General features: G+C 42.7%; 1 protein-coding gene across 2 annotated transcripts in view; it reads left to right on the top strand.

Annotated features, from left to right (window-relative positions):
• The first annotated feature begins 1,985 nt into the window (after window positions 1-1,985).
• MDGA1 (MAM domain containing glycosylphosphatidylinositol anchor 1) overlaps window positions 1,986-22,852 on the top strand; it is a 92,542-nt gene continuing 71,675 nt past the window's right edge. For both annotated transcript variants that reach the window (XM_074311037.1, XM_074311036.1), the window contains exon 1: window positions 1,986-3,666. In XM_074311037.1, the coding sequence (XP_074167138.1) occupies window positions 3,600-3,666 (67 nt within the window). In that variant the 5' untranslated portion in view covers window positions 1,986-3,599. The remainder of the gene's footprint in view (window positions 3,667-22,852) is intronic.

The raw sequence follows: 22,852 nt of genomic DNA on the forward strand, positions 1-22,852 counted from the left end.
TCCAGAAGCAGGACTCTATTGTAGGCCTCCAGGTCTGCTATCAACTATGTCTTAAAATATACTAGATGCAAATTTCCCTTTTTGGTGGAAGGATAACAATCTTTTGGATGTTAGAACAATAACTTGAAAAATGATCCTGGATTCTTGATGTCTGTATTGGGATATGATGGTTCTTTGGGTAGTCCCTCTCAGTCCTGGATGTGAAGGGTATGTGTGTGTGTGTGTGTGTGTGTGTCTAGTCCAAGAGGCAAAACTGGTAAAGCAAGGGATGTTGGTTATAGTGGAGGAGGGGTGTGGGAGGGGAGCTATAAGCAGAGAAAGGTCTGTATGACCACCCCCTTTCTCTAGGATGTGGAGGAGAAGGGAATAAAAGCTGCTGGATTTAGAAAGGGGAAATTCAGACAGGTGCTCCGAGATTTAGGATAAGAGTGTCATCCTACATTTAGGAGACCCGGAGTCAGGTATTCGGGTGGAGATGTGTGCAAAGACTGTTCTTAATCCTCCTGCTTGTTAACGACTCCCTGAGCTAGAGCTCCCACGGGCCTCCCTAATAAAAGCCCTGTAGGTACGCAGAGATAAATAACAGCGACAGGAGAAGCAGGTGAGATTAGACCAGACTGCTTATATGCATGTGTATAAGAGTATAGGCAGACACAGAATGGGATTGAGAGTAATGCCAGGCAACTGGAGGACGGTGGCCCAGCAGTCCTCTCAGTGATCTCCTGTGCCGCCCCTCCTACTCCCTTGCCCCAGGGAAAGCGGGGAACCCAGCCTTAAGTGCAGGTCTCCAACGCCGCCCTCCTCCAGGCCCCAGAACCCCGGAGAGCTCTCTCGGCCCTCAGGGCATAGATATAAGCTATGGGGGGGAGGGGGCGCTGGACTCCCAAGGACCGGGAGGGTCGGGCGTTCCTTAGGTGTCTGTCGGAAGGTGGAGGGAAGGGTAGCCTCAGAAAAGGTACTCTTCTTAAGCCAGCTGCTAGAAGTCCATGGAGAGCCTAAAAAGATACAAGAATGCGAGAGAAAGGGGATGGCAATATGAGATGGCCGGGTAGAGGCGAGAGCCGGGCCGCGGGCAAACCTGTTGGCATCTTTGGGGCAGCAGCAAGGGCGAGTGCCGCGCTCTGTCTCCGCCTTCCAGCTTCGTCCCTTACTCTGATGGCTTCAGAGACTAGATGCCCGCTGCCAAAGCAAGCGGAAAGAGCCTTCCGGGGCTGGCTGTAGAAGTACAGGGACCCAGACCTAGGTCAGGGCCCTGCGGAGGACAGCCCGCAGAGGAATGAGAGCTGTCAGCGCCAAATCCCTGGCCTCCGAGAGCGCGTACAAGTCCCCAGGAGCATTTCGGTCCCTTGGTCACCATCTCTTCACCCCTACCCCCTAGCGGCCCTCAATTCCCAGCCTCTTGTCAGAAAGATATTCAACCTTCTCCATCCTCCACCCCACTCTTCCATACAGAAAAAAAGTGGACAAAAAAGAAAAAGGGGAAAAAATAGTGTTCAATATCCCGCGGACTCCTGTTCCTTGCCTATGCATTCACACGGAATATGCTACGATTGCACACACGTTCCGTGCGACATGCAATGCAGCTTGCGTGTGCAGCAGCAGCTCGGCTGTGTGTGTGTGTGTGTGTGTGTGTGTGTGTGTGTGTGTGTGTGTGTGTGTGTGGTGTATGTGTGCGCGCGCGTGCGAATGTAGCTTCCTAAACCCGTTCTTCAGCTTGCTAAAACCCACGTCCCTTTCTCTCTCAGTGTTTTCAGGATAGATGGATCCATTTCTGCTTTCTGACATTTCCCTGCCCGGGGGAGGGGGGCGAGGGGCAGCGAGGAAATGCAAGAGCAAAAGGAGGGAGGGAGCAAAGGGAAAGAGAAGGAAGGAGTGGAAAGGGAGGGAGGGAGGGGGAGAGAGAGAGAGAGAGAGAGAGAGAGAGAGAGAGAGAGAGAGAGAGAGAGAGAGAGAGAGAGAGAGAGAGAGAGAGAGAGAGAGAGAGAGAGAGGTAAGAAGAAGCCGGCTGCTACCCCATCCCTGTTTTGTTTTCTCTAATTGGTCCTGGGGGAGGCGAGGAAATTGGACAGAGGCAGGGCTCTGCGAGAGCTCCGCTCATTTTAATTGGCTCCTTTTTTTAACTGGAGGGGAATCAAACAGGAGAACGAGCGACAAAGGGAGGGAGAGCGAGAGACCCAAGGAAGGAGAGAGAGGAGGAGAAGGGGGGAGGCTGTTGAAATAAAAAGCTCGAGGGGAGGGGGCGGATGAAAAGAACCACACGGAAGGTGAAGTTACAGAAAAGGAAGGTCTAGTACCACTGGGGCTCGCGACCCGACTGGACTGCTGTGCTCCGCCCTCGGGGGGAGCCCCCAGCCAGCGCCTCACCCCGCCCGAGAGGCCCCCGGCAGCTGGCCTGGGAGAGAGGCGGGCGGGGGCGGGGGCGGGGGGAGCTGGCCAACTTCGGGGAAGGCTAAGCCCTGTTCTCCTGAGAGCTACGGAGCCAGCCAGCGCCAGTCACGGACAGAGGCGGAGGAGAGCCGAGTGGAGAGAGCGAGCTCGCGGAGCTCACTACCGCCGGTGCAGGGTCGGGCCCGAGGCTGCAAGAGGAAGAAACGATCGCTTTCATATATTTTTTAGCAACTCAAACTTTTCTTTCCTTTTTTCTTTTTGGGGGCCGTCTTCACTCTTCCGCGCGGGTCCCTGGAGGGGCGAGACCTCGGATTTCTCCGGAGCCGAAGCCGCTTCTAACTTTGCTCTCTGAACCTCCAAGGCCAGGGAGGAGGAGTTGAGAAGCTCCGAGGACAGACCGAGGTGAAAACTGCCCCTCCCTGGGGGGATCCTCGGCACTAGTTCCAGAGAGACTGAAACGCCTCCTTCATTCCCGCCACTCCGGAGCGGAAGGACTGAGGGGTTGGAGGCTTTTCGGTTTTGAGGAGGTGGGCTTGCCGGTGTCCAGCGGTCTCCTCCCCGCCCGGGCGTGGATGGCTTAGCTCAGCTGGGCTGGGACTGAAGCTCTCAGATTAATCTGTTTGGCGCCCAGACACCTCTTTTCTCCCTCCCTCCTCTCCCCGCCGGAAGGTATCCCCTCTGGGAGTGGGGGAAGACCGCCAAGTTTGACGCTTTTTGATCACCAATTTATCAGACGCTCAGCAGAAGGGGCCCCACTGACCTGTCCCCTCCCACAGAAAGGGGAGGAGTCCCCCGCCTCCCAAACTCCCATTTCTTTCGCACCCAGAGTGGCAGGGGCCGAGCTTTCTCCCCGCCAGCCCCCAGAGATCTGTGGCTGAGGCTCGCTGCCCTTAGACCACTGCCGCCCCTGAGCCAGACTCTTCCCGGAGAAGAGGCCGGGGCGCTGGCTGGATTGTCGGGGTGGACTAAGCCGCCCTGCTCCCGGCCAGCGCCCCCTGGATCACCGCTTTGACAACGGCGTTTCTGGAGGAGTCCTAGCTGCCGCCGCCGCAGCTGTCGCGGCCCCAGTCTCTTGCTCAGGGTCGCCGCAGCCGCGGTCTCCAGCGCAGCTTTGGGGGACAAACGGAAGGCAAGGAGGCACCCTGGCGGATGCGCTCCTCGCCGCCTCTAGGGCTGCGCTGCCCCGCGGGGATGAGGCACCGGCCGTGAAGATGGAGGTGACCTGCCTTCTGTTACTGACCCTGGTCCCTATGTACTGCAAGGGACAAGGTGTCTACGGTAAGATTTCCTCCTGACTGTTCCTCGCCACCTGGGCTGCAGAGAGCGTAAAGTTTGCCGGGGGCGCAAAGTGCGCGTGGTCTTGAGGACTGGCGGGGAATTGCTGTTCTGGTCCTAGCTCGCTCTAAGGCGCCTAAGGAAAGGAAAGCTTGGGAACTGGCAGGCTGTGAACTCTGCTTCCAATTAGGGGTCGTGCTGACCAGTATAGGCTGGGAGGTGATTGCAGGTGAGAGGTCCTTAACGTCCGTCACTCCCTGGCACTCCCTAGCGAGGCGCAGAGAGCCGGGCTGGGGAAAGCGTGTTAGCTCAAAGTTGGCGAGCGCGTCTAGATTCGTTATTCAACCTCTCCCTCCTCAGGCCTTGCTCCCACAAGGTTTGGACTCGTAAATGAAATTGAGGGGAATCTGAGGTTCATGGCGACAAGCTTGTGTGTGGTGGGGAACAAATAAGGCTTGCTGGGCGAGCCAGTTTCCAATTTCCCGGGCCAGTCTACCTCTGCTCCGCTCGCTAGTTACCTCTGCACCCCGATTTCCTCCCCACTACTTGCTAGGAAAGGCAAGCTTTGTCTTTTCCAGCTTCTCCGAGGATCGAGAGGGCAAAGGGCACCTATGCCCGAGCTTCCCTTAGCATCGTTGGAACAATCTGCCGAGATACTCCTTTACCAGACATCCCTGTTATTTACAGAACATATCCCGATACTCCCTCTCCCTTACTCCCCATGGCCTAGGAAAACACACACACACACACACACACACACACACACACACACACACACACTCCTTCGAAAAATAGGAACACAACATGTACCCACAAGGTGTGCACAACTAGACTTCTACTTATTTGTGCAGACCATAATGCATCTCACACACAAACACATACGGAACCTTCCTGAAAATGTTTTCAGAGATCTTGTCAAGGAAGAAACCAGAAAACCTTGTTTTCCTCCTCCCCCCCACCCCACCCCCGCCCCAATTAAATGTCCACTTAGATTTCTCGAGAATATCAGGGAATTACTGCAGCCCTTCTCTTTGCTTCTCTGGCCCCTGCCTTCCCATTCCTCCGTCCCTTGGATACATCGATTAAGTCATTCTTCCAGCCAGGCCTTCTCCGATACTAGCTGAGCTTCCTAGTTCAGGGGGTGGGGTTAGGTGGTGGTTGTGGTTCGGGTATGTGTGCTGTTGAACAGTTAAAAAGGCGTGAGGGGGAATCCCAGGAGCATTGGCAGTCAGTCACCCCTCGGCTCTCTCTCTTGCTTTGCTTTCCCTGACGCTGTGGCTGTCTTTGTAGGACACTTTTTAATGATGTGTTGCTTTGATGGGAGGAACGAAGCTTTTGCTTGTACTTTCTTTTTCTCTCACTCTGTCTCTAGGGCTATGTGAGCCTCACTCTGATGGTGGTTAGGTCCAGTTTAGAATGTGTGTGTGTGTAGGAGAGAAGAGCTAAGTTGCTGTCTTCCCAGAAATGCCAGGCTTGAGGTGTAAATGAAGTCCTGTTTCTCTCTCTCTCTCTCTCTCTCTCTCTCTCTCTCTCTCTCTCTCTCTCTCTCTCTCTCTCTCTCTCTGTGTGTGTGTGTGTGTGTGTGTGTGTGTGTGTGTGTGTGTGTGTGTGTGCTCTGCCGTCCTGGTGGGGACACCGTGCAAGGAGGAGTAGGCCGGCGTGTCTGGGAGTGCGGCGGCGATGTAATATGTTCGCAGAGACACTAACGGCCAGTGCAGGCTTAATTCTCCCCAGGGCGGGGCTGGCTGAGGCTGCCAGCCAAACTCTAAGCTTCTTAATTAGTTTGCGCTTCTCCTGCTGCCAGGTCCTCCGGAGTGGCCAGTGTAGGCAAAGAAGGAGGGAGAAAGAAGCTGGAGGTGGAAAAGCCAGTAGGAGACCTCCACCCACTCAGTGGCCTAGAGTGCTGAGGTGGAGAGAAAAGAGAAATTCAGGAACAGCGCTTTCCTTCGTTTTTTCCTTCCCCATACCTTTTCCCCTTTCTCCTTCTTCCTTATCTCCTTGTCTCATAATTTCTTCTTTCTTACTTCGTCCCTCTCTCTTCTTCACTCCCTTTCTCACTCTGTTCCTTCTTCCTTTCCTTGTCTTCTGCCCTTTCTCCCCCTTTCCCATCTTTCTTCCTCTTTCCCCTCCTTCTCTTACCCTTCTCCCCTCTCTTGCTTTTCTTTTTCCAGTGTCCTTTCCTGGCTTGCTTTATTCTTTCTTTCCTTTTCATTTATCCATCATTCCATTCTATCTTTCCTTTTCCCCTTTCTTTCCCTTTTTCTCCTCCCTCTTTCTTTCTTCCTTTTCTTCTTCCTTTCTTTCCTCCTTCCTTTTCTTTCTCCCTTCTTTTCCATTACCACAATTTTTCCTTCTTTCAGTGTTTAAACCTTTACTTTACTCTTCCATAAGGAGAAAAGGAAACTCCAGATCTTCTCTAGCCAGTCTGCTTGCAAAGAGGGTCTTAATGGGAAGGAGGAACGGGAAAAGCCATTCTTTCTTTCTTTCTTTTTTTAATATTATAGTAGATGTTCCCAAAGTCTTCCTCTTAGTACTCCCTGGTATTCTGTGACAATTCTATAATGTTCATCCAGTAACTTTTTCCCATCTCTCTGCTAGGTTAACTAGTCTTTTCTCCAGAGACCTAAAAGCTTCTTAAATTGGAGAACCTTAAATTGGCCATTAGTAGTAGACAGTCTTTCTGGGAACATGGAGAATTTGCAAGGGGTCTAGAGGACTATTACTTTGGAGTGTTTGGGGGTGGGATTCAAGGGGAGGTTTTTTAACCTTTTTTTGATGTTTCCTTCCCTCCTGCTATCCATTAGGGTATTCTGCTATCCATCTTAAGCAAATCAGGGAAGAGACAATCGAATGGAGTTAGCCCCAGCCTCTTTGATGTTGGGAGCCACTATCTCCTTTGAGAATTTCTATCTTGTAACTGAAGGCAAGGCAGAACCTTAAGAGGACAGGCTAGGCTGTAAGGTTTTATTAAGATGAATGGGGAGAAGGGGGAGCTTGTATGTAGGGGGTGGGGATGACAGGTGACAGCACATTTAATTGAGATACAGGAAACTCTAGACAGGGAAGGGAGATTCTCTTACTGAAATTTGGCTTGATTTTAAGAATTGTGGGTCAGAACCCAGAATTTCTGTTTTACTCACTTCCAGATGGTCTCTCCTCAAAGTAGATAGAGCTACCAGGGAATAAAAAGAATGCGTGAGCAGGAAGCCTAAGACTTGGGTTTGAGATAAGAAGAGCCACAAGATTCTTAGATTCAGCTAAGAAGCCAGAGGTAGGTGTGACATTGGGTTGGAAGGATTGGACTGGGGAGACCTCAGACTGCGGCAGTTTTTTCTAAAACCAAAGGAGTTGGGCGAGGTTGGTGGGAAAGACTCAGGCAAGTCAGTGGGGAGGAAAGGGGGTGACAGGCCACTCCTGGAATTTTTCGTTTAAGGAAGTTATAGAAAAGTCATTCTTATATTGCAGAACCTATAGGGCATTAGGGAACTGGGACTAAGACCCAGAAAATCTAGGTAAAGAAAGAAATGGGGAGCTGTCCAGAGCTACCCATCCTTGACTTTGTGGATAGGGATGTGGATAGGCATGTGGATCTTGAGAGACAGATGAAAAGCAGCACATCTCCATAAAACTCAGAAAAGAAGCCATCCCATCTCCAAATATTCTCTCACCCAGTGTAAGGTAGAAACAATATTCTGCTCTTCCCAAGTGTAAGAAGAGAGGGCAACTATAATATAAACATTCATACAACAAATTGAGGTTTGCTAGATGAATCTTGGAAAAGATAAATGATTTATCCAAGGTAATACAGCTAAAAAATGTCAAGGTTAGGATCATAATTAAGATCTCTTGGCTTCATCCCACTATTTTCCATTACCCTACTTTGCATTCCTCTCCTGTTTCTCTCTCTCCACCCCTCTGTGTGTGTGTGTGTGTGTGTGTGTACTGATTCTATGTGGCATTAGTGAGGCAAATGTCACTATCTTAATCTTGAGCCAAGGGGTCAATTTAGAACATTTAGGGGTTTCTGTTTAGAGGAGAATTTCAGTATGTGGGTCTGACTCAGCCTCTGATTTCATAGTACAATAGAAAGAGAGCTGATCTTGAAGTCAAAGTATGGGGTTCAAATCTTGCCTATGGTGGTTATTACCCATTTAGCTATAGGCAAGTCTCTTTATTCTGACAGATCTCTGTTTTCCAATCTACAAAAGATTGAAATAGATGCTTCTAAAATGTCTTCCATTTCTAAATTTGCTGATTTTAAGAACCATTGGAATTAGAACTGTCCCCAAGAAGGGGTACGGTTGTTATTGTAAGATATAGGAACTCAAAAATTAGTATTTCCTTAGCTGAAATAGGATGCTCAGCCTGCCTTTCCCAACACTTTGATCTACTTCTTGACTGTCATACTCTCTGTTGCCATTACATTTAATAGCAGCTCCCTTGGATTTCAGGAATTATTATTTGAGATCCTTTTCCTCTTCCTCCTCCTTCCTCCTGGGTGTAATCCTGAGTGAGGAGATGGAGAAGAGTAGGGAGAATGGAGGGAGAATTTTTTCACCAGAGGTTTTATTTTTTCCATTCATATTCCATTCTCTTCTCTGGCCCTGTTTTTCTTACCTGGCACAGATGCTTTCACAGCTGAGTTCAGGTCACATGGTCCTTTGATGACTGGGTCCCTACCCATCTCCTTCCTCATTCCCTCCTAGTCTTCCTTTTCCTCCAGAATCAGTTTGTCTATTTGACTTCTCAGGAACTGGTTAATGGGGAAAGCCAAGGTTTTTTGAGGGGCTCGGGTCTTGGAGAGAATAGGCTGGCTGGCTGGGGTGGTAAAGTGAGGATTAGCTTCTGTTCAGGAAGCTTCCTGTCTTAGTCCTCTCCTTCCCGCATATCCACCCCCGCAGGCCTTCCAGCCTTTTAGAGGGCAAGGATTACTCTCCCCCACAAAAACACAACAAACCTCTGGATTATTTAATATTCAGGAGTGGAAATTGACATTATCCTTACGACAGGTTGTTTGCAACTTACTGGTAGAAGTCAAAATATTTCACCAAAGGTGTCATCAGAAACTACTCTCCTATGCTAATTTTTGTGGGAACATGAAGACAGATGTTGAATAATTTGACAAGAGCAACATAGCTTATAAAATTATCACCATGTCAGGATTTTTTTTAAAGGGGGATTGGGGGAGAAATAATTTCAAGAAGAATGTCTCCCAGGGACCTGGGAGGATAGAATGTGGTTCCCATTGCCACTCCCTCCCTCCCCCAACTCCATTCCCAATCTCCGTGTATCATTTAAGAAAACATCCTGAGGATTTTCTGTGGGGTTTCTGTTCCTCGAAGTTGTCAAAGTAGTCTTGGAAAATTGGCCCATCAGTGAGTACTGCCCTCTGAAATGAAGCGATGCTTTGCCACAGGGAGAAATGAGGGCAGTGGTGATTCCGGGAGTCCTGACTTCGGAGAACAGGGTTGCTACAATCCTATTTCATTGACAAAGGAGGCGAGTTTTCTTCAAGCGCTCTAAAGCCTTTCAGCTGGAAAAAAGACTCTATCCTTTTTACCCTCACCCTCTCTTTGCCCTCCAGCTGTGGCAATTGTATTGATGAGTGAATTTCAAGTTGAAGGGATCTATCTCCTACAAATAGGAAGGGTTTGGGGGAATCTGGGTAGGAAGAATAGTATTCTGGGCCATTCTGGGGCTGCAGTTGTCTAATACTCTCAAGAGAAAGCCGTGAACAGTGCTTTCAGCTCAACCTGTTCATGGTAAGGAATAAAACCTGAAGGATGGGAAGAGGAATCTAGAGCTATGTTAGTGCAGTCCCATGTTTACACCTGTACTATACTGTGAATATAGCAGTCTTTTCTCCCAGCAAAGGTGGTGAAGCTGGTATTCAGGGGCACTGCTGCAGCAAGGAGTAAGAGAGGGAATTTAATTAGAGGAAGGCACCCTGGGGAAGGGGAGATGGGACAAGCCGGCCTGGCCCTGTCTAGGGACCTGGTTTAATTGTTCAGCCCTGGCTATAATCCCAGTCTCACTGGGGATGGGTTTCCTGATTGAGAGTCCTGTATTAATTCTGCTTCTCAGAAATAAGGGGACTATATTCAGGCTTTACTGGGAGGTGGGAGGGAGCTAATCATACCCGCCATTCCTAGCAAATGAATTATGGGGGAAATCGATAGTTGGAGCTGGGAGTGCAAACCCAGGGCTGTGACTGGAGCCCATTCAGAGACTTCTTCCTCCAAAAACCATTGATAGGAAAATAGGAGCAACCAGAGTTTAGTTGGGTCATTTGGAATGAAGTAATGGAGATGTATGAGGCACAGAGTCCTATGCTTGCTGTCTGGAATCAGGGTCTCATGTCTTCTGCAAGCTCCTTCTATGCCTTGATCTGGGAAGGATACAGGCGGGAGCTAGAATATCTCCATCTCTTGGACCTATGACAGGAGGAACTGGCTTCCAGAGTCTCAAGTTTCCTTTCTCCTGGCTCTCCTTCCTTCCTTCCTTCCTTCCTTCCTTCCTTCCTTCCTTCCTTCCTTCCTTCCTTCCTTCCTTCCTTCCTTCCTTCCTTCCTTCCTTCCTTCCTTCCTTCCTTCCTTCCTTCCTCCCTTCCTCCCTTCTTCCCTCCCTCCCTTCCTCCTTTCTTCCCTCCCTCCCTTCCTCCTTTCTTCCCTCCCTCCCTTCTTCCTTTCTTCCCTCCCTCCCTTCCTCCCTTGGCCAGATGTGCCTTTCAGGGCCTTAAGGATTGTTGTACTGGGCTGGGCAGTTGCCACTGCTGCTATGACTCCATATGTGGCCAGCAGGGGGAGCGCTTGGCCACCATATTTCCCCCATTGTCTTTCCTGTTCCCCCCCCCTTATTCTGCCTCAATCTTCCCCAGATCACAATCAGTATATAGCATCATTCCTTAGCCTAGGTCAAGAGTGAATGTCCTAGGCCCCTCTGAAGCTCTTATTATAACCCCATTTACCTTGATTACCCATAAGGATCCAGAATGTGTCCACATCCACATTGGCTATATTCTTAACACAACCCTAGCCCTAAATTAGAGAAATTTGTGTCATTTTCTAACTCAGCGTGGTTCAGGCTGACTCATATCCTGTACTATGTTTTCACGCCTCCCTTAGAGGCTAATAGACAATATTTCTCATTTAAAAAACAGAATACAAGGATTGATAAAAGGTTATAGCCTTGATACCAACTCTATCATCTCCCATTGCAAATCAGGATTGATTGAGAAATCAGTTAAATGGTCTGGGGACTCATACATACACTCTCCTAGTCTCCTTTCTCATGTCTTCCATCAGAATACCTGAAAATTATTTCCTTGTATGCAGAGCTGGTCCTTAACAAAATTGTAAATTCAATGAAGGCCAAAAAAACTTAGGCCTCTCAGAAACTCCTTTTATTCTTTCTCTTCCCATTTTTCCAGGAGGTCATTGATCCAACAGTTTTTGCTGCTCCTGTTCAATCTCAATAGATGTAAATGTTTAGGTACTTTAAATGACACCCTGAGATGTTAAGAAGTAAATATCTAATGCAGAAATTTCAAGGAAAAGGAAGCAAGAAAAAATGGGGAGGGATAGGGAGAAAGCATTCGTGATGCACCTTAAATTAGGTAATGCAAGATAATGCAGATCATGATTGCAGGCTATTGAATATTTGAATTAGTACACAGAAGTCTTTTCAGGATCAAAATGGTAGAGAGCTTTTCTGAAAGATAGGGCAACACATCAGAACAACAAACAAAAAATTGTTCACATTTAAATAGCTCTCTGAGGCTAGCAAAATACCTTATTCGGTCCTTTTAAATGATTTATAAGGTAACCAAGATAAGTACCATTATTCCTGTTTCAAATACATAGCCTCATAATCTGGATATTAGCTTGTCAGTCAGCTTCATTTCTTCAAGTTCATATAGCCTCAACTATAATATGCTAGAGAATAGTGGTTAGAATCTCTTTCTACAGATAAATTGACAACCTTTAGTCACAACCACTCTAAACAGGTAGACACAAAAACCAGGTAGACTTCAACAAAACTAATATATCTTTGTCAGTCCTATTTCTGGGCAAAGAGCAGTACCCTCTATTTCAGACAATTGTCTTCATTGGGATTAGACATTTCCAAAATCTTCCCTGGTTCAGTGCACAAACAATAAAACCCTTTTACCCTGTTATGATATTTTTAACATTGAAAAGTCTATTGTTTCCCTACATAGATGAGAGAACTAAGTTCTCTGAAACTTGCTTAGTCACTCAATTACAGCCATGGGTATTACAATCTAGGTCTCCTTGGATCCCCAGCTCTCTTGAGCTCAGAACCTTTTATCGTTGTATTAAACTGTCTTAGGTCAAAGTAGGATTTTTTCTTCTCCTGGAATCCAGAACCCTAGATTTTCATGATCCCAAAAGTGAAAAAGGGTCTCGGCCATGTTATATAATAGGACCCAAAAGTCGATGGATCTAACCTTCACTTGAAGACCTCAAGAGAAAGAGATACTACTGCCTTGTCAGACAGTCCATTTCACTGTAGCATAGTTCTAATTGGAACTTAATCTGGTCGTAATTTCTACCCATTTCTGCCCTTGGAAGGATAAGCAGAAAAAGACTGGTCCTCATTCTATGTAACAGCTGATTAAATTCTTGAAAGAAAAAAAAACCAAGCACACATTCTAAGTGCTTTAAAAAATCTCATTTAATTCTCACAGTAACTCTGGGTGGTAGATGCTATTATCACCCTCATTTTATATTTGAAGACACTGAGGCAGACACGAGTTAAATGACTTGCCCAGAGTCACACAGTAAGTACCCAAATAAGTACCAGAGACTAGAGTTTAACTTGGATAATCCCGACTGCAAATCCAGAATATTATACCTTGTAGCATCTCACTGCCTTCTTGAAGAGAGTCATCTCTAGTCTTCCTGATCTATATCTGGCTACTGGACCCAGATAGCTCCAGAAGAAAAAGTGAGGCAGGTGACCTTGTACAGCCCTCCCTCACTTATATCCACTTCACTTGCATATCATGGCCTCACTTCCCTGATGTCATGTTCCTCTTTGAGAATGAAGGACAAACAACAACCTTTGTAAGTTGTAGGAATTGCCCTACTGGGGACTCAACTGGAACTAGTCAGTTGGGCAATGTAGCTTTTCTTGTCCTGTCTTGTCTTGTCCTGCCTGTGTTTTTTCTTTTTTCTTTTTTTCTATCCCTCCTCTTTTCTCTGTCCACTGAGAATATCATATCCTTACCTTTTGATTGCTGAATTCTTACATGATATTTTAGCGTTTAGAGGCTAAATTTCTTTCTTAAGGACCAAGCTTTAAATCCAAATCACTCTGATTTTCATTGATTGACCAACAATAGGTCACAGGCCAAGTCCCATTTGGTCATTGTTTGGACCTTGATTGTCTCAGAGTAAATGTAAGTAGCAATTGTTTCTGTTTTGGCCAGAAACCTTGAGGATATTCCTCTTCTAGATTGTGATATGTATATATGCATGTATGCTTGCTTTATGTATATGTATATATGCACACATATATAAGTATACACACACATACACACACATATATATGTGATATATGTGTGTGTATATTTAACAAGATAAAAGAAGCATTCTTTATCTCATTTCTTACTTAGCTTTAATCACTGGGCATTGCCTCAGTCGAACTGAAAATTGTTAAAAGATCATGTCTTAAAAAGACCAAGGCTTCTCATTGTATCCTAGGCTATCTCCAGTCGTACTGATCTATATATTGCCACTGGTCCCAGATGGCTCTGCAGGAGAAAGTGAGACTGGTGACTTCGCACAGCCTTCTTTCACTTAAATGCAATTTACTTGCATATCATGGCAACACTTCCCTGATGTCATGTTCCTCTTTGAGAATGAAGGACAAACAATAGCCTTCTTGAATATGAACATCATGTTCTCTCTAGATCATCTTTTCTTCAAATTAAACATTCCTATTTCCTTCATTTGATTTTTTTTTTGTGGCGTGATTTTGAGACTCTTCATCATTCACTTCCAATGAAGTTATCGTTCAATGAAGATTCATCACTGTAGAGAAATAATGGGACTATATAATGTTGGTCTTAATGTGGTTCATACTAGTTGTTTTAACTGCCATATTCCTCTCCTATTGAACTTGCCTTCTATTAAAACCTCCAATCTTATCCATAGGGAACATGAGGATGGGGAGTGATGAGTAAGCACCTGATTTTACATTTTTACATTTACATTTTATGTTTACATTTCCAGGCAAACCATTCTACTTGTCGGTACCTATTTATACCCTTTAGCCTCCCACTTCTTTATACAAGTCATCCTCAATCCCTGGAATGTTCTTCCCTTTCAGCCGTCCAGTTGGATCCCTTTTCTTCCCTTCAGAGCTCAGTTTAAAGTCTTTGTTTATTTCACATTAGTTCTCTCTCCCAATTACTTTGTATTTATTTTTGTATATATTTTGCATTTATTTATCTATTACAATCATCAGAATCGGTGTATCAGAAGGATATAAGTTGTGTGAGCACACAGAGGATGTTTCAGATTTATCTTTGCATAATCAGTACCTATACAGTGCCTGGCACATAGTATCCTCTTGAATTCTTGCTGAGCTGAATCGAATTGACCCTTTTGTCTAGTCTTACATCTTACATCTTTTAAAACTGGTCATCCCCATTTGGAATGGTTTGGACTTTTGAGGAGAGACTTCAAGTCTTTTCTTCTACTAGGCAGAATCAAACCCTGGAAGTTTTTTTTTTTAAGCTACCATTTTGCTTTTCCTTTGGAGATATAATTTCCATTGTAATAGAGTTAATGTTGGAGAAGGAAAGAGCAAATCACTTCAGTATCTTTGCCAAGAAAATCCCAAATGAGGTTATGAAGAATTGAACACAACTGAACAACAAGAAGAGTTAATATGATCCCAATTAATTACTAATTGTATGACCCTGGAAAAGTCATTTCATTTCGATGATCTTAAGTTTTCTTAATTATAAAATGGGAAGGATAAAAAGCAAGATTCTTTTGAGGGTCAGGAAGGAATGGTCCTTTTTTTCTCCCCACCTTTTCAGGAAATTTCCATTTTAATCTCAGGTTTGGATGATCAGCCATTTAATTGTCAAATGCTTTTAATTGAAATTTGCAACTTTTTTTTCCCCAAATGTGATTACTTGTTCCTGTTTTATTTAAATTTCAAATAGATCAGTTAGAGCTGGGACAGAACCTTACCAACCAACCCCTTCATCTAACAAGAGAGAAAAATTGAAGTCCAGAGAAGTAGAGGTTGCATTCTATCCAAGGTCATACATTGAGTTTGTAGCAATATCCTGAGCTTTCTAATCTCTAGACCACTATGCTCACTTCCTAAGCCATTTTATCCTTTCCCTTTTGGGGTAACTCCATTCTTTCTACCTCTTTTTTCCTCTTTCTCTATACTTGGATCATATGTTATATACACAAGATTACACTTCAGGTCAGTTGCATAGGGAAAACCAGGTAAGTTACATATCTGTTCTTTTGTAGGAATCACAGGATCATTTTAGAACTTTAGAACTGAGAGAGATCTTGGTAGCTTAGTCCAATTTACATTCCCCCAAAAGAACCCTCTCCCTCTAAGGTAAGCCATCCAACTTTCAGAGAGCTCAAATGGAGTTTTTCCTTCATTTGCCTCCTTGCAATTGATTGATCCTGGCTCTACCTTCTTGGAGTCAGCATAGTTCAGAGAAAAGAATAGCACCTCCAGAGTTAGAGTTGAAGTCCTCTGAGACTTACCTTGAATGACTTGGGTGAGTCACTTAAACTTTTTAACCCTTAATTCCTTCATGGTATCCATGAAATGACCTCCGAGACATCTTACGGACCTAGATCTGTGTCTGATTTCTCATTCATATCTTTTAAGTACTGGAAGACAGTGATTTTGCCTCTCTAAACCTTCTCCAGGTCAAACATGTTCTGTTCCTTTAACCAGTCTTTACAGGACATGATCTCAAGGCCATTTTCAACATGCTGGCTGTCCTTCTCTGATTAATCTTCAGTTTCTTAAATTATAATATCCTGAACTGAACAGAATCCGTGGTCCAATCAGAAAGAGCAGATTGTAGAAAGACTATTCCTCTTTATTTGCAGATATTATACCTTTCAATACAACCCAAGATTCAGCCCAAGATTATAGTACCCTTTTTAAAATTTGTTGATCTAACAGTTCCTAGATCTTCTCCAGGAAAAAAACAAAAACAAACAAACAAACAAACAAAAACCTGTCTAATCATGGGACCGTTTGTTCTTGGGAAGTTGATTTCTTGAACTCACATAAGACTTTATATTTATCTCTGTTGAATTGCATATCGTTAGATTTGGCCCACTGCTCTAACCTGTCAGGAGACTGTCTAATCTTTGTAAAGGGATACAGTATCTTCTTTTGGAAGATTGCCAATGACAATTCAAACACCTCCAATGAGAGGGAATTCACAGACTCCTAAGGCAACTCACTGAAAATTTAGATAACTAGTTATTGGGGAAGTTTTTCCTGGCATCAACCCTAAATCTGTCTCTTTTGAACTTCCATTCATTGTTCCTGCTCCTTTTCTTTGGGACTGAATAGTATAAAGCTCTCTTCTATATGACAGCCCATCAAATACTCAAAATTGGCTCTCCATGGCAATGTGATGTGGTGGATCTGGACTTAGAATCAGCAAGTCTTAGGTTTGCTTCCCAGCTTAGACACTAGTTGTGAGATTTTAGACAATTCCCTTAATTTCTCTCAAACTGTTTCCTTATCTGTAAAATGAGGACAATATCTGGAGTATTTACATCGACAGGGAAATTATGAGTATCAAATAAGATAATCTGTATATGATGTTTTGCAAACCTTATGAATACCAGATGTTACTATTATGATTAAAGGCAAATTGCTCAACCTCTCTGAAATCCTGTTTCTTCGTCTGTAAAATGGGTATATAATCCTTGTACTAGTCTACCTAGTCTACAGATATGTCATAAAGCTTAAATGAGATAATGTATGTAAAGCATTATATAGGAAGTAAACTGCTATTATGATTTATTCTCTGAGAACTGCTAAGGTTTTTTAGTCTGGATCCAAGCTAGATTTCTTCCCCCTTCACCCACCCCACTCTACTCCTACAAAAACATTTATTTATTTATTCATTCATTCACTTATTTTTGCTGGAGTAATTGGGGTTAAGTGACTTGGCCAGGGTCACACAGCTAGGAAGTGTTAAGTGTCTGAGGTCAGATTTGAACTCATGTCCTCCTGACTTCAGGGCTCATGCTCTACCAACTAGCTGCCCCAGTAAATATTTATTGAAATCAGTATACTCCCAGTTCTTGAGTAGAGATACTCATTCTGTGCTAGGGTTATAAAGGAAGGGATGGGGGTGGAAAAACTTTGAATTTGTAGTCAGAAGATCTGCTTTTAATATTAGTTCTGTCCCTCTGAGACATTACTATGTAACTTGCATCATAGTTTACTGATTTATAAAAAGGATAATAATTTGTGTTTTGCTTAATTCCTTGGATTATTCTGTAAATTCTGCAGGACCAAGAATAGTATACTTCTAAGGAAGGTTAACTCCTGAATTGGAATAAAAGGATATGAGTTCAAATCCTTATTACCTGTGAGGTCTTTATTAAATTCTTTTCTTTAGGCTTTAGTTTCTGTAAAATGAGAGGATTTGACCAGGACTAAAATGTCTTGAAGCTCTTAGTCTATGATCTTGTGACATCTGGGTTCAAAACCTGACTGCCATTTATTAACAGAGTAAACTTGGATCAGTTTATCCAGTGAATCCAGGATCCAGTAAAAATTGGGTAAGTCATTTGACCCATCCGATCTTTCTTTAGCTACAAAATTAAGCAGCTGGATTCCTTGCCCCCCAAACTTTGAGGAACCCTTTCTTTTTGTTTTCATTTTTATTAAAATCTATTTTTTTTAATTTCAAATTTTTCCCTCACTCTGCCTCCTCTCCCACTTACTGAGAAGAAAAGAAATATGCCACTTATAGTACACATGAGGTCATGCAAAACATGTTTCCAAATTAGCCATATTGCCCCAAAAGCAATAAAATTTAAAAGAAAAAATATGCTTTAGTCTGCATCAGTTTTTAAACTAAAATTGGAGGTGTTTAATATCTTTCATCACAAGTCCTTTGGAATTGTCTTGAATCATTGGATTGAACAGAGTTGCTAAGTCCCAGCTGATTATCACTACAATATTTCCATTACTGTGTAAATTGTTCTCCTGGTTCTACTCACTTCACTTTGCGTCAGTTCATATAAGTCTTCCTAGATTTTTCTGGAACTACCCCCTTCATTGAGATGACTTTTAAGGCCCTTTTCATCTCAGATGTTCTAGGATTACAAAAAAAGTTGACTTCAACAGCCCTCTGAGGGATGGCTCTTGAAAGGTGTCACCTGCAAGAAGGATGGCACACAAACCGATTCAGGTGAGAAGGACCCCTCAGGTTTCTAAAGCCCTCTGGAGAAGGAGGAATTTGACCCCAGGAATACCTTTTGTTTAGCTTTTCAGTATCTCATTCCTTTGGGGAAAGTTTCTCCTGATAGATAACTGTTTTCCTTTCTAAAGTAGTTAGATGCTCATTTCCTTCATTTCAGCTCAGTGAAGTTGAAGAAATGACTTGTTACCATTTTCTGACAACTCTAAAAAAATGAAGATTTCTTAGTTTTTCTTTCAGTCAAATTCTTTTCATTTAACCTTATTTCAGCAGCTTTAGTTTTTGTGTTGAATCTTTAAAGTTACTTTATCCTCTGAGAAGTTTTCTACCTGGGGTGTTGCCCTAGGGATCAAATGAGCTAATAGATGCAAAAATACTTTTAAAAGTATGAAGTGCTATGCAAATGTGACTACCACTGTCATAGCCCTTTTACTGCCTTCTCAGCTTGGCATTTACATTCTGACACTCTTGATGTGCTCCAGACTTAACTGTTGCTCTCTTCATAAACTCTAGTTTCCAGCCAAATTGGACATGCTATATCCTGAACCTAAGCCATCTCCTGCCTTTTATCTTGCTACCAGACTTCCAGAAGACATTGAGGCTGACAGCTTTGTGCATCTGGGCTTCACTTAAATATAATTCACACACAAGTCAAGACATTACCCTGTGATGTCATCAGTTCTCTTCAAAACAAAGGACAAACAACAGTAATTGCAAAGGCTAGAATGCCCTCAAAGGATCGCATAGATTTGGGTCTGGGAGACCTCATTTTATAGATGAGAAACTGAGGCCCAGAAAAGGTCAGTTATTTACCCAACTTCACACAGCTAGTAAGTAGCAGATCATGGATTTAGATTCAGGTCCTTTGATTCCATGTTTGGAATCTTACCTCTCATATCCTGCTCCCTCATCACCTCTATCACTTATAATCCTTATTTTCTCTCAAGGATTTTCTCAAGGATCACAGACTCAAGGGAAGCTTTGTTTGATCCCCTTAGGAGATAGTGTTCTTTACCTTCTGAAGTTACATTGTATTTCCTTATCTAGATGTGTTTTGTATCTTCCTTGTAGAATGTAAGTACTTTGAGGACCAGGTTGCAGTTTTTCATTTTGTCTCTGTATGTCAGTGTACAGTGACTTGCACATAGTGGCCAATTAATGTTTGTTGAATTAAATTGACTGAAGTGTTTCCCCCTTCAGGATGTTGCCCTAAGGAGCTTCCAGTTAAAATGAGATTTAAACAGAGAGACTAAGGGATAGATTGTATAAAAACAAGTCTCTGTATTGAGAGCAAGCAGAAGAGGTCAATATATTGAATTAGTGAAATGCCGAATGTTAGAGCAGGAAAAGATATTTAATGTCATCTAGGCAATGATATAACTCAATTCCACAAACACTATTAAGTGTATAGGATGTATTTGAGGCTGGACATACCAAGACAAAATGAAATTATATTTTATGGGGACGGGGGAGATACAGAATCTATACAGATAAAAAATGTACACAATAACTCAAAGGAGGAGAAAGCACTAGCAATGGGAAAGCTTGAGGAAGGCTTCATGAATGAGGTAATCTTTGAGATGAAGTTTGAAATAAGAGAGGGATGCTGAGAGGCAAAAATGCATTCCAGGTATTTGAGATGACATGTGCAAAGATGGAATGTTGAGTTTGGGGAAGGTTATAGGTATATAGATTTCTAAGGCCATCTACTACTACATTTTACAGATGAGGAAACTGAGGCCCAAGGATTTTAAGTGGTTTGCCAAGGTCACATAAATAGTATGTGGCAGAATAAAAATGAGAAATCAGGTATTATAACTGCCATTTTGGAGCTTTTTCCACTCATGAATAGAATAAGAATTCTGGAAGGAGAAGAAAGTGAAATTAAAGCCAGAAAGGGAGGCAGATGGGGAAGAATTAAGGAATTTGTATTTTATGTTTTAGTCAATAAAGACCTCTAAAAGCTTTTGAGCAGGGAACTGATATAGTTAGACTTGTATCTTAGGAAAATTATTTTGGTGTATTGAAGAAAAGAGGAGGCTGGACTTTGGAGGATTAATAAGACTATTGCAATAGTACACCCAAGAGGTGATAAGGGCCTGGAAAAGAATGATTGTTCTGTGAGTGAAGAAAAGAGGTCAAATGTAGGAGAGGCAGTATTGGAGAACTGAGAAGCCATGAATCCTGGATATAGATAAGATTCATAAGAATCAAGATTAATCTAAGGTTTTGAGTAGGATAATGATGACATTTTTAATATGATTAACTTAGTAGGCAGCAAAGTAGGTAGGGTTTGGATCCTTCACCCAGGAAGAACTGAGTTAGAATCCAGCCTTACTTAGTCTTTCATTAGCTGTGTGATTCTGGACAAATCACATAACCACTGCCTTCCTCAGTTTCCTCAACTGTAAAGTGGAATTAACATGAGTTTCTTCTTCCTAGGGTTGTAAAAGTTTGCAAGGAGAGCCAGGTTGTAGAATGTATGAAGTCTGGCCCTGGAGTTAGGAAGACTCATCTTGAATTCAAATCTGGCCAAAGACATTTTACCAGCTGTGTGTTCCAAGTCACTTAACCCTATTTGCCTCAATTTCCTTATCAGTAAAATGAGGTAGAGAAGGAAATAGCAAACCACTCCAGTATCTTGACAATAAATGGGATCACAGAAAGTCAGACATGACTGAATTCAACTGAACAACAAAAATGGTGTTTGCAAACCTCAAAGCATTATATATATATATGGCAATTATATATTTTGTAAAAAAAAAAAAATACAACTAAATGAAATTGTGAGGTATAATATACATGTATGAGGTATAATATGCCTGTTATATAAATGGAAAAACAGTTTTGAGAATGTTAATTGCCTTGCTCTTGGTTGTATAGATATTCTGAAAAAGATTCTATCAATTAATAGATCAACAAATATTTATTAAATATTTACTGTGTGCTAGAAACTGTGCTAAGTACTGGGCTATAAAGACAATGAAGAAAAAGTTCTTGCTCTCAAGGGACTTGTATTCCATCAAACTCAAATCTCTTTATTCTAAATCTAGGGTTCTTTTTGCTATGCTGTTAGCCAAGGAACTCAGTGTCATTTCCTGAGTACAAAACAAAATTAAGTATCACAATAAATCATTTAGAATCAGGAAGACCTGAATTCAAATTTGGCCTCAGACACATTACTTTTATGATTCTTGTAAGTTTGTCTGCCTTGATTTTCTTAATAGTAAAAAAGGGGATTAGTACCTTTCTGCCAGGAAGGTTTTGAGAATAAAATGAGAAAATATTTGTAAATTACTTAAACATTTCTCATGTGCCTCTTAAGAGACAGTCCTAAGAGGATTTGACATTTGACTCTGGAGTGCAAAGATAAAAGTACAATATAGTCCCTGCCCTCAAGGAGCTTACTCGAAAATAAATCCTTTCTGTTGGGGTTCCAGGTTCATCTTCTTAAGTTCCTAGTTGAAGTTACTTCTTCAAAGGCACCAAATTGCCCACTATGAAAAATGATTTTTCCTAGGGATTTTGAGGGGAATTATATAATGACTGCAAATGTATTACCAAGCTTCTTTAATTTGTTTTAGAAATCAGACTTAAACCAGACCTCTTCCCCCCTGCCTCAGAACAGCCATTCATTTCCTCACCTTCACTTACCTCATATTTCTGTAAAGCGTTAAGTTTACAAAAACACTTTTGCCATAACAACCCCATGCTGTCATCCCCATTTTGTAGATTATGAAACTGAGACTCAGAGAGAAGAAATGCCTTTGCCAGCAGTCATGCAATAAGTAAGTATGCTGAATTCAAAACAAGAACTTCTTACATAAAAGTCTAGGATTCTTGCTGCTGTATTACACATTCCCTTTCCTCTTCCCCAATAGAATGTAAGTTTCCCGAGGGCAGGAACTATTTCATATTTTTTTGTCTTTGTATCCCTAATGCCTAGTGTAGTGCCTGTCACACAGTAGGTACTTAATACATGCTTACTGAATTGAACAATGTTTCTAGTTTCTTTCCCTAGCTTTCTATATGCTCAAGCCTACCTCCTACTTCACCCCTCTGTAAAAGAAATAATGTCTTTTATTTCCTTAGCCTTAATTAATTTTCAGTCTTTTATGACACTTCTGGTCACAATCTGCCAAACCAGGCTCTTTCTTACCAGGTCCTCCACTCACACACAGTCTTGTCTTTGAATCACAGAATCACAGAAATCATCAAATGTCAATACTGGGAAGGGACCTTTGAAATTATCTATTACAATTCCTTCATCTTATTTTTAATTAATTAATACAGTCATTTACTATCTCTTCTTTTACCCCTCCTCCAATTGAATAATTAAAAAAAAAACTCTTGTAGCAAATATTCAGCAAAACAAATTTCCATATTGACCAAGGCTAGAAATGCATGACTCATTCTGAAACTTGTCCAACATCTCTTTCTCTCAGAAGGTAGATAATTATGTTTCATCTTCTATTCTCTGGATTTTTGGCTTATCATTGCATTGATCATTGCTCTAAAATTTTTCAAAGTTATTTTTCTCTGATGCTGTTATAATTTGTAAAAATTGTTTTTTCTAGTTTTGCTTACTTTATTCACATAAGTTCATGGAGGTCTGTCCAATTTCCTCTGAAACTGTCTATTTCATCATTCCTTATGGCACAGTAATATTCTATTATGTTTGTATAGCATAATTTGTTTAGCCATTCTCTAGTAGGTGAC

This window comes from Sminthopsis crassicaudata, chromosome 4 (assembly GCF_048593235.1).
Source record: "Sminthopsis crassicaudata isolate SCR6 chromosome 4, ASM4859323v1, whole genome shotgun sequence".
Taxonomy (NCBI): domain Eukaryota; kingdom Metazoa; phylum Chordata; class Mammalia; order Dasyuromorphia; family Dasyuridae; genus Sminthopsis; species Sminthopsis crassicaudata.